The sequence below is a fragment of the Pteronotus mesoamericanus genome, unplaced genomic scaffold (genome assembly GCF_021234165.1).
Source record: "Pteronotus mesoamericanus isolate MK-2021 breed Mesoamerican mustached bat unplaced genomic scaffold, CSHL_Meso_final contig_130, whole genome shotgun sequence".
Taxonomy (NCBI): Eukaryota; Metazoa; Chordata; class Mammalia; order Chiroptera; family Mormoopidae; genus Pteronotus; species Pteronotus mesoamericanus.
In genome coordinates this window covers 7,685,057-7,699,567 of record NW_026555060.1, presented here as the reverse complement: position 1 = coordinate 7,699,567, position 14,511 = coordinate 7,685,057, and the positions used below count along the sequence as shown (strand labels likewise).

At 37.9% G+C, this 14,511-nt stretch overlaps 1 protein-coding gene across 2 annotated transcripts in view; it reads left to right on the top strand.

Annotated features, from left to right (window-relative positions):
- The window catches only part of ANTXR2 (ANTXR cell adhesion molecule 2), a 149,192-nt gene that overhangs the window by 60,771 nt on the left and 73,910 nt on the right, over nucleotides 1–14,511 (top strand). Inside the window, exon 12 of one of the 2 annotated variants that reach the window (XM_054591971.1) lies at nucleotides 5,503–5,598. The exons of the other annotated variant lie outside the window; for it this stretch is intronic. Within the exon in view, the coding sequence (XP_054447946.1) occupies nucleotides 5,503–5,598 (96 nt within the window). The remainder of the gene's footprint in view (nucleotides 1–5,502; nucleotides 5,599–14,511) is intronic. 2 annotated transcript variants of the gene reach the window in all.

The following is a 14,511-nucleotide window of genomic DNA, read 5'->3' as shown; positions in this document are numbered from 1 at the left end:
TTCCTTCCATTCTACTCACATTTGTAATTATTTGTTCAAGATTTATCTCTCCAACTAACGTCTGGGCTTCATGAAGACTTGCATAACATTATAACTTTAGTACCTATTTAACTGCCTCATATTTAAACAGACAAACCTTAGCAGAAGTGAGAGGCATTTAGTTTCCGCTTCTGATACAGATCTATGTGTAATCATATCTATTTTCATCTCACTCTTAAGTCTGTGGTTTGCAGCACGGTATCTGCTTGTGGGACTGAAGTCTATGTGTTTGACCTTTCCTTAATTTGTTTATAAAGTTATGTGAACAATGAAATTATTTTCTTTCATGACTGAAGTCCTTCATGCTCTGATAATGGCTCTGGAAATCAAAACAAAGGAACTGGGAAGGTCTGAATTTGTATACAGTTAACCGAGCCAAGTTTGAGTCCTGTTATCCAGGGCTGGGTTTCATACATTTACAGCAAGTCCGGGATGCATGAAATTCTCTGCTTTTCCTAACCTATGTTCTATCATGCTTAGCTTAAATATGATAAAGGTTTGGTCTGTAGGTCTTTAGAAAGTATGTATTTTTGTCTCAGTTTTATTGTAGGCAAATCTTTGGAATCAGTTGAGATAATAATATTGTCATACTAAATGTATATTGCATGTGGACATGCATAGTGTTTTGCCAGTGTTCCTAACAGGGACTTTTATGGAGGGGAATCAAGAATTTTACCTGCCTATCATGCACAGCCCATCTACTTTATATTACTGAGTATTTATATATACTCAGCATGATTTTCCAAATTTCCTACTTATGAAACATTCATAGAAAAAAAACTAACCAGTAAACTTTTGAGCAGATTCCTATCTTCTAGTTGCATATCCTTATTTCCGTACACAGGATTTGAATTCTAAGAAAGGAAGCCAAATGTTCATAGAAGACTTTTGAAAGTTGCAAAGCAGAGCCAACTGGTGAGCAGTTTCCGTGAGTGCCACTGCTAGAGCCCCAGGCAGGAGAGGTCTGGTGGGGAAGGTCGGACTCATTCCACACCCAAACAGTCACGAATTGGGTGTCTCTTGTATGAGACCTTATCTTTGAAGGTGGGATCATGGATTTGTACATTTGACAACGTTTCTTCCATAGGCTATCACAGTTTGTATGTTATTTCTTTGAATAGGAATATTATTCTCCTCCTGTTAATATTCCTGTTTGCCTAGATTTTAGAACAGAACATAATCAAACCTGTGGAGAGTTGCATGAGTTTTTTTTGTGAATGTTTAGAATTCTGTGTAGAAAGATGTGCTTTTGAGTGTTCTTGTAAGTAGGTTGATGCGTGTTTGAGTTGTTTTCGTTGGTTTTAAGAGAACTTACATATTTGCCTGGAAAAATTTCTATGAAGCATTCATTAAAGTGTTTATTCTCTCTCTCTTTCACACACATACCCACATACCCACACACACACACACACACGCATACACACACACACACACACACACACCTTTCTATATACAAGACACTTATTTAGATGTTTAGGATACATTAGTAACCAAATGTTGCGCTTACATTTTCATAATCTCCTCTACATTTAGAAGTTGCTAGGTGTGTACATGCCTTTTTATTTATTTTAAATTAACTTTTTATGGGAAACATCATGTAATAACATCTTTGAGTGCCTTAAGAATGGATTAATAGTAGATGGCAGAGCTATGTGAAGATCGAGTGTATGAAGTTTTTGTAGTTATTTTTTTATGAAGTACTTAAGTACAACTTTCTTATTCATGAACAGATTTTTAATTTATTTTTAAGTATACTTTATTGATTATGCTATTACAGTTTTCCCATTTTTTTCTCCCCTTTATCCTCTTCTGCCCTGCACCCCTCTCCCTCCAGCCTTTCCTTCCCCCCTTTGTTCATGTCCATGGGTTATACATGTAAGTTCTTTGGCTTCTGCATTCCCTACACTATTCTTAACCTCCCCCTGTGTATTTTGTACCTACCAATTATGCTTCTTATTCCCTGTACCTTTTCCCCTGTTCTTCCCCCCTCCCCCACACTGATAACCGTCCATGTGATTTCCATTTCTGTGATTCTGCTCCTGTTCTAGTTGCTTAGTTTGTTTTTGTTTTTTAGGTTCAGTTGTTGATAGTTGTAAGTCCTGTTGTCATTTTACTGTTTGTAGTTTTGATCTCTTTTTAGATAAGTCCTTTTAACATTTTATATAACAAGGACTTGATGATGATGAACTCCTTCAACTTGACCTTATCTGGGAAGCACTTTATCTGCCCTTCCATTCTAAATGATAGTTTTGCTGGATAGAGTAATCTTGGATGTAGGTCCTTGCTTTTCATGACTTTGAATACTTCTTTCCAGCCCCTTCTTGCCTGTACAGTTTCTTTTGAGAAATCAGCTGAAAGTCTTATGGGAACTCCTTTGTAGGTAACTCTCTCCTTTTGTCTTGCTGCTTTTAAGATTCTCTCATCTTTAATCTGGGGTAATTTTAACTATGATGTGTCTTGGTGTAGTCCTCTCTGGGTCTAACTTCTTTGGGACCCTCTGAGGTCCTGAAGACTTTCCTTGACTTGCATGTCTATTTCCTTTGCCAGATTGTGGAAGTTTTCTTTCATTAATTTTTCAAATAAGTTTTAAATTTCTTGCTCTTCCTCTTCTTCTTTTGGCACCCCTATGACTTGGATGTTGGAATGTTTAAAGTTGCCCCAGAGGTTCCTAAGCCTCTCCTCATCTTTTTGAATACTTGTTTCTTCATTCTGTTCCAGTTGAATGTTTATTTCTTCCTTCTGTTCCATATCATTGATTTGAGTCCCAGTTTCTTTCCCTTTATTGTTGGTTCCCTGTATATTTTGCTTTATTTCACTTTGTATAGCCTTCACTTCTTCCTTTATTTTACGACCATACTCAATCATATCTGTGAGCATCCTGATTACCGTTGTTTTGAACTCTACATCAGATAGGGTGACTATCTCCTTGTTGCTTAGTTCTTTTACAGTTTCAGTCTGTCCTCCATTTGGGCCATATTTCTTTGTCTCAGCGCACCTGTTATGTTGTGAGGAGCAGAGCCTTAGGTATTCGTCAGCAGGGAGCAGCCCACATAGCTGCATTGTGACACTGTATGTGGGGGGAGGGTCAAAGAGGGAACCATGCTGCTTACTTGGCTCTAGCCCTGCTTTCAAAAGACTGGCAGTTTCTTCTGCCACCACAACCCCCACAGATTTTTACACTCAGAGGTTCTGAGGCTTTATTTTGTGCATGTTGGAACCCTGGGTTGCACAGTCTATGTTGTTCCCCAGTTATTCCTCCTGGTTTATCCACATATGACTGTAGGACCACCCTGTCTGCCAGCTGCCGCCTCGCCCTGCCCCATCCTCTGCCAGCCGCTGCCTTGCTGCATGTCCTGTCGGCCCGGCTGCCTGTCTCTGCCCCTCCTACCAGCCTGGATGAATGTTTCTTCTTTAACTCCTTAGTTGTCGGACATCCATACAGTTTGATTTTCTGGCAGTTCGGGTTGGTTTTTGCTTTAAAATTGGTTGTTTCCTTCTTTTGATTGCCCGAGGAGGCGAAGCATATCTACCTATGCCTCCATCTTGGCCAGGACTCCCTGTTGCTTTCTGAAAGATAAATGTAATGAAATGATCAAGGATTCTAAGTGATGCTGTTGTAGTGTCTGTTTTGGTTAAGTTGCAACATAACAGCCGCTGCCTAAGTAACTTCCATGGTTATTCCCTCTTCCGTCCGGAAAAAAAAAAAATTAGAAAACAAATGATAGCTTTAATTGTTCATGCATACTTAATTCTTAATATTTTCCTGAAAATTTCTGAAATTAATGCTTTTGGTCTATGCGGTTCTGAGAATTATTTATTTATTTTACATTTTATTTTTCAATTACAGTTTATATTCAATATTATTTTGTATTAGTTTAAGGTAAACAGCTTAGTGGTTAGACAGTTATATATACTTTACAAAGTGATTCCCCTGATATTTCAAGTACCTACCTAGCAATACACAGAGTTATTACAATATTGTTGACTATATTCCCTGTGCCGTCCTTTATATCCCCGTGACTGTTTTCTAACTGCCAATTTGTATTTCTTAACCCCTTCCCATTTTTTACCTAGCCCCCCTGAAAATTGTTTGAAAAGTTAAATGGATTTATTAAAGGTGAAAGTTGGCTAATAATAAATATCTTTGAAAATTAATTTGTTATGGGATAGTTTCCAAGCGACTATCTGGTAATCTCTTTTTCTTTGTTTTTCATTGTGATGCTAACAGATGATATGGAAATGACACATTTCAAGATTTTTGAGATTAACAAAACCAACTATATTTTGCAGCACTCCCTTGCTAATCCTTTCGAAAACTACCATTTCTTCTTTTTTTTTCAGTTACTTACCAATAGCTGTTTACATAAAGAATATTATCATTAAATGTATAAAGCAAATAGCATTCCACCCCCAAGTAACCTGGGAAAACTCCGCCTAGAAGTAATCATGCTTGTAACCAAAATAACCCTTTCCCAGAGACAAGAGATAGGGAGCACAAGGACCATTCCTGTAACCCCGAATAGTGATTTTTCTCTATATTCCTTTAAAGCATACTTTAAAACAATCTCTAGCATCTTGAAATATTTTATATTTATTATCATTTGCTTTATAATATCATGAAATATAAAGGAATTTATACAATTTAAAGAATTTAAAGGAATATAATAGAAATCTTGTTTGACATTATTAGTCTTCCTGTATTATTTTCTGGTGTTTCCTAAAAAAAAAACAAAAACTGTGTGCGTGTGTGTGTGTGTGTGTGTGTGTGTGTGTATGTATGTATGTATAAAGCTTGTCGATGTACTAGTTGAGAATTTTTTAGTTCATTTCAGTCAAACTGACGACATTGCTAGGAAGCAAAATCTCAGTGGATTGAGAAAATGCTCCAGAGAATGGCAGTTTTTGCAGCTTATTTAAACATTAGAGTCAAAGTGGAGACCTAAATAAAGTTATATGAAATCCATTGTTGGTAGATTAAAAGGGCGGGAGAAAGCAAAGCAGGGGAATCTCTGGGATTGGATGAAGCATAAAACAGAGAGACACAGGATAGTTAACAATTAACATTCACAGCACAGAGGCGAGTGCAGGGAACAAGGAATAGGGCAGTGAGGGGTTGTGGTAGGGTGTCCCCTGAGGGGTCTGGAAAAGGAGATCACTCTGACATTTTAAAGGGATGTCGTCTTGGATGCAAAAGGACAATGGACAGGCTCCCTTATGGTAAAGATTGGTCTGTGTCAAGGAAGATACTGGCCTAGGCTGTGATTACCCACGTGACTCGCTTTTAGTTAGAAAGTTTTATGTTCAGACCATCCTGTATGGTATTTCTCAGTCTGTGAGTTTGTAAGGCCAGCATGCAGGCTTCCCCTGAGCTTGTCAGGTTTAGTCTGTGGCCCCTTTTCCCCCCGCAGGGACTTGCCGCTTAGCTTTGCTGACTGCCTTCTTTTTCTTTTCTTCCTACTCCAGTCTAATGGGATTGCAGCCATCATTGCACTTTTGGTGTTACTGCTGCTCTTGGGTATCGGTTTGATGTGGTGGTTTTGGCCCCTTTGCTGCAAAGTGGTAAGTAAGAAGATTTTCAACCCTACTCTTTTTTTCTTTTTAAACCAGTGAGGTGTACATAAAGCCTGAAATATGGATCCGTGCTGCATTGGTCAACAACTGCCAAGTTTCAATGAGCAAATTGAACTTCAATAGCTTTTATCACTATAATAAAGTCTAGAAAACATGCATGTCAATAAATATTTATTATAACACGTCATCCAAAAATATTTCAAAATCAGGCTGGGAGGAAGAAGGAGAGAGGAAGGTAGCAGGGAAGTCATAGGGATAAAGGGTTTTCCACTCAACTACAAAAGAATTTTGAGTAAATCGAATGATATTTTTTACTGGATTATTCAAAGAAGTTGATAATCTGTCCAATGTCATTTTAATTGCTTATTGGATCTTTCATTATGATTTTGAAAGATCTACTATTTCAGAACCTTCTGTGTTTGCCCCTCAGAAAAACATTTTACATATAAGTCATGTGCAAAAGTCAGGGTATCGGTCAAAACAGTCACTTTTGAAGTTATGACAGTTGGTTTTAGTTTATATCATTTTTCACATTTGAGTAAAACCTCTGAAAGAAAGTGGGTGTATATTAGTTTTCTGTTGCTACTGTAACAAATTGCCACACATCTGGTAACGTAGCTTAAAGCAATGAGGATTTATTCTCTAACTATGATGCAATCACTGGTCCAGCATGGGTCTCACTGGGCTAAAGTGGGCTAAGAGGTAGCGGCATGGATGCATTCCTCTCTTAGTGCTCTGGAGGAGAATCTGTCCCCTTGCCTTTTCCCCCATTTAGAGCCCACCCACATTCCTTGCCTCCAGGGCGCCTTCCTGGATCTTCAAAGCCAGAAAGAGGCATCTCCTATACCATTCTGTAGTCACATCTCCCTCTGACTCTGAACTCAGCTGGGAAAGGACCTCCAAAGTTAAGGAACCATGTGATTGGGTTGGATACTTGGATAATCCAGGATAATCTCCCATCTCAAGGTCTTTAACCTTAATCACATTGCAAAGTTCCTTTTGCTGTATAAGGCAATTTAGTCACAGTTCCAGGGAATTAGACTGTGGACATCTTTATGGAGCTGTAATTCTGCTTACCACAGGGTGGAATGTTGAGTAATAAATAGCAGCAAGATTTCAAGCAATCCAATTTGGATTCTTCAGGTTTCAAAGAAAAAAATTATCCTGAAGAAGCATTTTTTCAAAGCATGCCTAATAGTTATTTTGATACTACTCCTTTTATTATCAACACCTTATATAGAACTTTGTGTTCTGTGGACCACAGAATTGTTTTACATAATATCATTAGACTGCCTTTTGCCCACTCACCTTTGCGGACTGATTTCAGCTTTCTTGCAACATCAGGCAGTGCTTGTACTGAAGTCTGTTTTCATGAGGCAACTTTACAATCTTTTATCTCAGCGCAGGAGGCACGGAATTAAACAACAGCAGAGACAAGAGGCATCCTGTCTCTTTGCTGAACTAATCAGTTTCCTGCCATCGCAATTTATGCACAAACGGCTTCCTGTTGTAATCTCGATTTTCCTAGCTATGACTACTTTAGCATGGCTAGGATTTTTGAGTCTTAAATTAAAAAACTGTGCCCTAAAGTGATTCGTACTGCTTATTTTTTGTACTTTAAACTTTGCATTGGTAGATTTCCTTCCTTTATTACTCTGCAGTTTCATGTATTATTGACCAGTGGGCTCAAAAGTGTCAAAGTACATGATGTTTTTAAAGACACTTGGAAAAACTGAAACAGGCTTCTTTGGGAGGTTGCTAGATGTGCTCAGATGAGGTCTTGACTATCGTTGTAGATATTATAGAGAGGATTCAGTCATTAGGTTGTGAGAAAGATCCATTCTAACCCTGGGACTCTGAAGATTGCAAATCACAGAGTGTTTTTCTTTGTGCCAGGGCCTGCTATGCCTTGGAGGTGTGTTTTCAGGATGTGAGGGCTTCCAGTCCTCAGAAACATCGTGAATACTTGCTAATGTCTAGAGCTTATTTAATGGAGAAAACCACTGTTACTTTACATTTAGAAATACAGATTTAGAGGGCAGCTAGCCCTGTGTATGAGCTGATACTTAGATCTAGGTATAAATGAATCACAGCAAGTATTTCCTAAAGTAGGTTTAAAAGCAGAGGGAAGGTAAAGGCAAAATTCTGCCTTCAGCCCTTAGCAATCTACCATGTGCCGGTATTGTGCTAGGAACTAGGGGATACAAAAATGATTATAATATGATATGGAAGCTCACATTTTAATATGAAAACACAGCGCTGTGGGCAAAATGTAAACGGAGGGTCCTGAGGGTCCCAAGAGTGACACATGTAAAGAACAGTAAGAACACAGTAAGGAGGAGGGATTTGCTAGTGTTAAGGACTGTTTCAGAGAAACCTACACTACTGACTCCCAACTGAGTTTTGATTAATGAATACATTGTTGGCAGGGGACGAGGGGCATTTCCAATGGAGTGTGTGCAGAATTATGAGCTCTCCCGGCATGCTTTGGGAAGGCCTAGACCTCGGCCTAGGGCGCCACTGACAGGGAGCTTGAAAGGTGGTTTGGGATCCGGGCGTGAAGCCCAGCAGGGAAAGCCTCTGGTGTCTTTCTCAGTGAGTTTGAACTCGGCCCAGGGAAGGTGAGAAGCCACAGGAGAGATTAGATCTGTATAATCCTCTGAAATAAGCTTCGCTTACTTCTTGGTTAGAGGTCTGGTCCTGGAAGGGATTAAGTCTGTATCCAACTCAGTTCCAGCAACAATTGAAATGGAAAGCCAGTGACAGAAAGTGCACCTTACCTACGGCTGGAGCTAAGTATCTCCGAGGAAGCGTGGAGAGTGGGTGTATAACATAGGGGCTAAGTGAGCTGGAGAAAAATAAAGAGATGATCAGAGAAGAGGCAAAGGAGACTTAACTGTGGAAAAAAACAAAAAGATCTTGACTGTATCCGGTTTTGTAGTACAGTTTGAGGAATATTTTGTATCTTTTAGAGACTATACATGTGCAATGCTGGAATTAGAAAGTGCTTAGTTAAATAATTCTTAGCATTAACTTATTAGGGATCAATTTGACTATCTGTTGTTAGCAGTAATACTACTTTTTAATGGGAAAAGATATACATTTATTTCAGCTTGGTGCTGTACAGATTTCTTTTTGTTTTAGGGTGTTTTAAGTATTGGTGGTAGCGATTTAAAACTAACCTTTCCACTGAAACATGACTAAACACTCTGAAATGTCTGCCTTCTGGCACATTTAAATTATGTCTATGATATGCCTTTTTGGGAGTCCTATGTTTAGGACCTCTTGCCAAGATAGAAAGCCTGGGAAAAAGCCCTGACCAGAGGCCTCAATATTTGTCACATATTCTTTGTTCAATCATTTCATATTTTATGAAAATATCTGATGAAATGATTCATTGTTTAGAGATTAAAATTTCATGGGTATATAATAATGACTCAAATATGATAGTACCAGTTAGATCTTAGACAGTGATTCTCTCTCTCTTTTTTTTTTTTTTTTTTAGTCCCTGAAGGCTTAGAGCAGTGCCTATCATATTTCCAGTGGTGGCTCTTTTCTAGAGGGGAGTCATGGAGCTGAGGGGAGGTATCCCCAGAGATCAGTGCCATTTGGAAAGCCCTGTGTGATAGATTGACTAATGATCCCTAAAGTTATCCAGGGCTTAATTCCTGGAAACTGACTGTTATCTCATGGGTAAAGGGGCTTTGCAGATGTGATTAAATTAAGGATTTTTTTTTAAAAGATCTTTGCCTGTTTTTATTTTTCTTTAATTTATATTCTTTTAAAAAACTTTGTTGTATTTTTTCCATTACCATTTAGCCCCCTTACACCCCCTTGTCCCTGCAGTCATCATCCAGTTGTCCACGTCCATGAGTCCTTTTTCTTTTTTGCTAAATCCTTCCACTCCCTAACGACTCCCCCGACCACTAGCTTTATCTGCTCTCCATCTCTGAATCTGTCTTTGTTTTGCCTGTTAGTTCAGTTTGTCCATTAGATTCCACATATGAGTGAAATCGTATGGTATTTTTCTTTCTCTGACTGGCCTATTTCACTTAGCATAATGTTCTCCAGGTCTACCCATACTGTTGCAAAGGGTAAAATTCTCCTCTTTTTTAATGGCCCAGTAGAATTCCATTGTGTAAATGTCCCATAGTTGTGTTATCCACTCATCTACTGATAGATACTTGGGTTGCTTCTTTATCTTGGTGATTGTAAATAACTCTGCAATGAACATAAGGGTGCTTATGTTCTTTCGATTAGTGTTTTGGGTTCCTTCTGATACATTCCCAGGAGTGGGATCACTGGGTCAAAGGTAGATCCATTTTTAATTGTCTGAGGTATCTCCATACTGCTTTCCACAGTGTTTTTAACAGTCTGCATTCCCACCAACAGTGCAAAGGGGTTCCCTTGTCTCCATGTCTTTGACAACACTCGTTGTTTGTTCATTTATTGGTTATAGCCATTTGGGCGGGTGTGAGGTGAGATCTCATGTGGTTTTAATTTTCATTTCTCTGATGATTAGATTAGTGACATTGAGCATTTTTTCATATGTCTGTTGGCCCTCTGTATGTCCTCCTTGCAGAAATATGTATTCAAGTCCTTTGCCCATTTTTGAATTGGATTGTTTGGTTTTTTGGTGTTGAGTTTTATAAGTTCTTCATAAAATTTGGATATTGAGTCCTTATTAGATGTATTGGTGAATATGTTCTCCCATTTGGTGAGTTGTCTTTTTATTTTGTTGATGATTTTCTTTGCTGTGCAAAAAAAACTTTTTAGTTTGACGTAGTCCCGTTTGTTTATTTTTTTCTTTTGTTTCCCTTGCCTGGGGAGAGATATCTGATAAAAAATTTCTACAAGCAATGTCCAAGATTTTGCTGCCTATGTTTTCTTCAGGGATTTTTATGGTTTCTGGTCTAAGATTTAAGTCTTTGATCCATTTTAAATTTATTCTTGTGTGTGGTGTCAGAAGGTGGTCTAGTTTCATTTTTCTGCACGTATCTGACCAATTTTCCCAACACTGTTTATTGAGTAAACTATCTTTAGCCCATTGTATGTGCTTGCTTCCTCTGTCAAATATTAATTGACTATAAAGATGTGGGTTTATTTTGGTGCTCTCTATTTTGTTTCAATTATCTCTGTGTCCGTTTTTATGGCAGTATTATGCTGTTTTGATTACTGTGGCCTTGCAGTATAGTTTGATATTAGGTAACATGATTCCTCCAACTTTGTTCTTCTTTCTCAGGAACGCTGTTGCTATGCAGGGCCTTTTGATGTTGCATATAAATTTTTGAAATATTTGTTCTAGTTCTGTGAAATACGTCATGGAAATCTTGACAGGAATTGAGTTGAATCTGTATATTGCTTTGGGTAATATGGACATTTTAATGATGTTAATTCTTCCCATCCATGAACACGGTATGTGCTTCCATTTATTTGTATCTTCAGTTTCTTTCTTCAGCATCTTACAATTTTTGAAGTGCAGGTCTTCTACATCTTTGGTTAGGTTTATTCCTAGGTATTTTATTTTTTTTAAGGCAATTGTGAATGGGATTGTTTTCTTAATTTCCCTTTCTGTTAGTTTGTTATTGCCATGTAAAAATGCAACTGCTTTATGGATATTAACTTTGTATCCTGTTACTTTGGTGAAATCATTGATCACTTCAAGTAGTTGCTTGATGGAATCTTTGGGGTTCTCTATGTACCGTATCATGTCATCTATGTCATCTGTGTCATCTATGAATAAAGACAGTTTGACTTCTTCCTTTCCAGTTTGTAGGCCTTTAATTTCTTCTTCTTGTCTGATTGCTGTGGCTGGGACTTCCAGTACTATCTTGAATAAGAAGGGTGAAAACAGACACCCTTGTGCTGTTCCCGATCTTAAGGGGAATGTTTGTAGTTTTTGCCTGTTGAATGTGATGCTGGCAGTGGGTTTGTCATATATGGCCTTCTTATGTTTAGGTATGTTCCCTCTCTTCTGAATTTGCTAAGAGTTTTTATCATAAATTGGTCCTGGATTTTATCAAATGCTTTTTATGCCTCTATTGATATGATCATGTGGTTTTTATCCTTCCTATAGTTTATGTGGTGTATCACATTTATTGATTTGAGAGCGTTGTGCCAAACTTGCATCCCTAGAATAAATCACACTTGATCGTGGTATATGATTTTTTTGATGTATTGCTGAATTCAGTTTGCTAATATTTTCTTATGGATTTTAGCATCTATGTTCACCAAGGGTATTGGCTTGTAATTTTTTTTTCTTTGTAGTGTCTTTATCTGGTTTTGGAATCAGGGTAATGCTGGCTTCATAAAATGAGTTTGGGTGCTTTCCCTCCTTTTGAATTTTATAAAATAGTTTGAGAAGAACAGGTGTTAGTTCTTCTCAGGATGTTTGGTAAAATTGACTTGTGAAGCCATCTGGTCCAGAGCTTTTGTTTGTTGGGAGTTTTTTGATTAGTGCTTCAATTTCATTAGGTATAACCTATCGATTCAGATTCTCTGATTCTTCCTGATTTAGTTTTGGAAGACTGTATGTTTGTAGGAATTTACCCATTTCATCCAGGTTGTCTAGTTTTTTGGCATATAGTTAGTTATTAATATTTTCTTATAATTCTTTGTATTTCTTTAAAGTTGTTATTTCTTCTCTTTCATTTCTGATTTTATTTATTTGGATCCTTCTCTTTTTTTCTTGATAAGTCTGGTTAAAGGTTTGTCAGTCTTGTTATTCCCTTCCTTCTAGTAACTTTGGGCTTTGTTTGTTGTTCTTTTTAAAGTTCCTTTAAGTGTGAAGTTAGGTTGTTTATTTGAGCTTTTTCTTGTTTTTTTTTGAGATAGGACTATAATTTTATGAATTTCCCTCTTAGGATTGCTTTCCCAGTGCCCCACAGATTTTGGATTGTTGTGTCCTTTTTTCCATTTGTTTCAAGGTATCTTTTGATTTCTTCCTTGATCTTGTTGACCCATTCATTGTTTAATAATGTGTTATTTAGCTTCCACGTGTTATTTAGCTTCCATGTCTTTGTGTGTTTTTCAGTGTTCTTTTTGTGATTGATTTCTAGCTTCATAGCATTGTGGTTAGAAAAGATGCTTGATATGATTTCAGTCTTAAATTTATTGAGACTTGTTTTGTGTCCTAACATGTGGTCTATCCTAGAAAACCTTCCATGTGCACATGAAAGTATGTATGTTCTGCTGCTTTTGGGTGAAAGTCTCTGAAGATACCAATTACATCCATTTGATCTAGTGTGTCATTTAAGGCCACTGTCTCCTTCTTGATTTTCTGCCTGAAAGATCTATCCATTGAAATTAGTGGGGTGTTAAAATCCCCAACTGTAACTATGTTTCTGTCAATCCCTTCTTTTATTTCCATCAAGATTTGCTTTACATATTTAGGTGCTCTTAAGTTGAGTGTGTAAATGTTTACTAGGGATATATCCTCTTGTTGGATTGTTCCCTTTATCATTATGTAGTGTCCTTCTTTGTCTCTTATCATAGCCTTGGTTTTAAAGTCTATTTTGTTGGATATAGGTACTTCTACTTCAGTTTTTTTTTTCTTTTCCATTTGCATGAAGTATCTTTTTTCCATCCCTTTACTTTTAGCCTGTGTGTATCTTTCAATCTGAGATATGTCTCTTGGAGGCAGCATATATATTGGTCTTGTTTTTTTATCCATTCAGCTACCCTGTATCTTTTGGTCTGAGCATGTAAGCCATTTACATTTAGGTGATTATTGATAGATACACGTGTAGTGCCATTTTATTGTTAGCCTGTTTTCCTCTGTCTTTTTTTTTTTCTTCTTAAAGCAAACTAATGTTTGTTGCAATGCTGGTTTGGTGTTAACAAACTCCTTTAGCTTTTTCTTGTCTGGGATGCTCCTTATTTCTCTTTTGATTTTACATGATAGCCTTGCTGGGTAAAGTAGCCTTGATTGTAGGTCCTTGCTTTTCATCACCTGGAATATTTCATGCCATTCTTTCTGGCCTGAAATGTTTCATTGAGTGCCGCGACCCAGGCAGAGTGGTGGTCCCCCAGTGGGGGTGACAGGAGATTGAGAAAGACACAACACAGTTTAGAGAAAAGCAGGGGCCAGGTGGGGCATTGTCCTCTGATGGAGAGACAGTGACCCTGAGTACAGTCTCCGCATTTATTTTATAAGAGTTGGTTAGATACAGCTCAAGGGAATTTTGCAGACTTAAGGGAATGCTGCGGGCAAGGATTGTTCTGTTCCCAGACTATTTACATGATAAAGCTTTCTTCTGCAGAGGTTCTTCATTTTCAGCTGAAGCTTGCGGTCAGCTGCCAGCTTGCTTTGCCTTGCAGGTGCAAGCGGTCAAGCGTGGACTTGCCAAGTGCTTAACCTGGCTTTTGACGTCAGCCTTCACCATCCTCCACAATTGAATAATCAGATGCCCTTCTATTTGGTGCTCCTTTGTAGGTAACCATATGCTTTTCTCTCGTGGCTTTTAGGATTCTCCCCTTGTCTTTAAGTCTCTCATTATAATTATGATGTGTCTCAGTGTAGGCCTCTTTGAGTCCAACTTGCTTGGGACCCTCTGAACTTCCTGGACATGTGTGTTTTTCCCTTAACCAGATTAGGGAAGTTTTCTGTCATTATTTCTTCGTATAGGTTCCCAATCCCTTTCTTGCTCTTTTCTCCTGGTATTCCCACAAAGGGGATGTTGTTAGGCTTCATGTTGTCCAAAATGTTTCTTAAACTCTCTCCATTTTTTAAAATTCTTTTTTTCTTTTTGCTGCTCTGCCTGGGTTTTTTTTTTTTCTATGTTGTCTTCCAAACCACTGATCCTATCCTCTGCTTCATCAAGCCTACTGCTTATTACTTCCAGTGTATTATTTATTTCATATGTAGCATTCTTTATTTCTATCTGGTCCTTTCCTATGGTT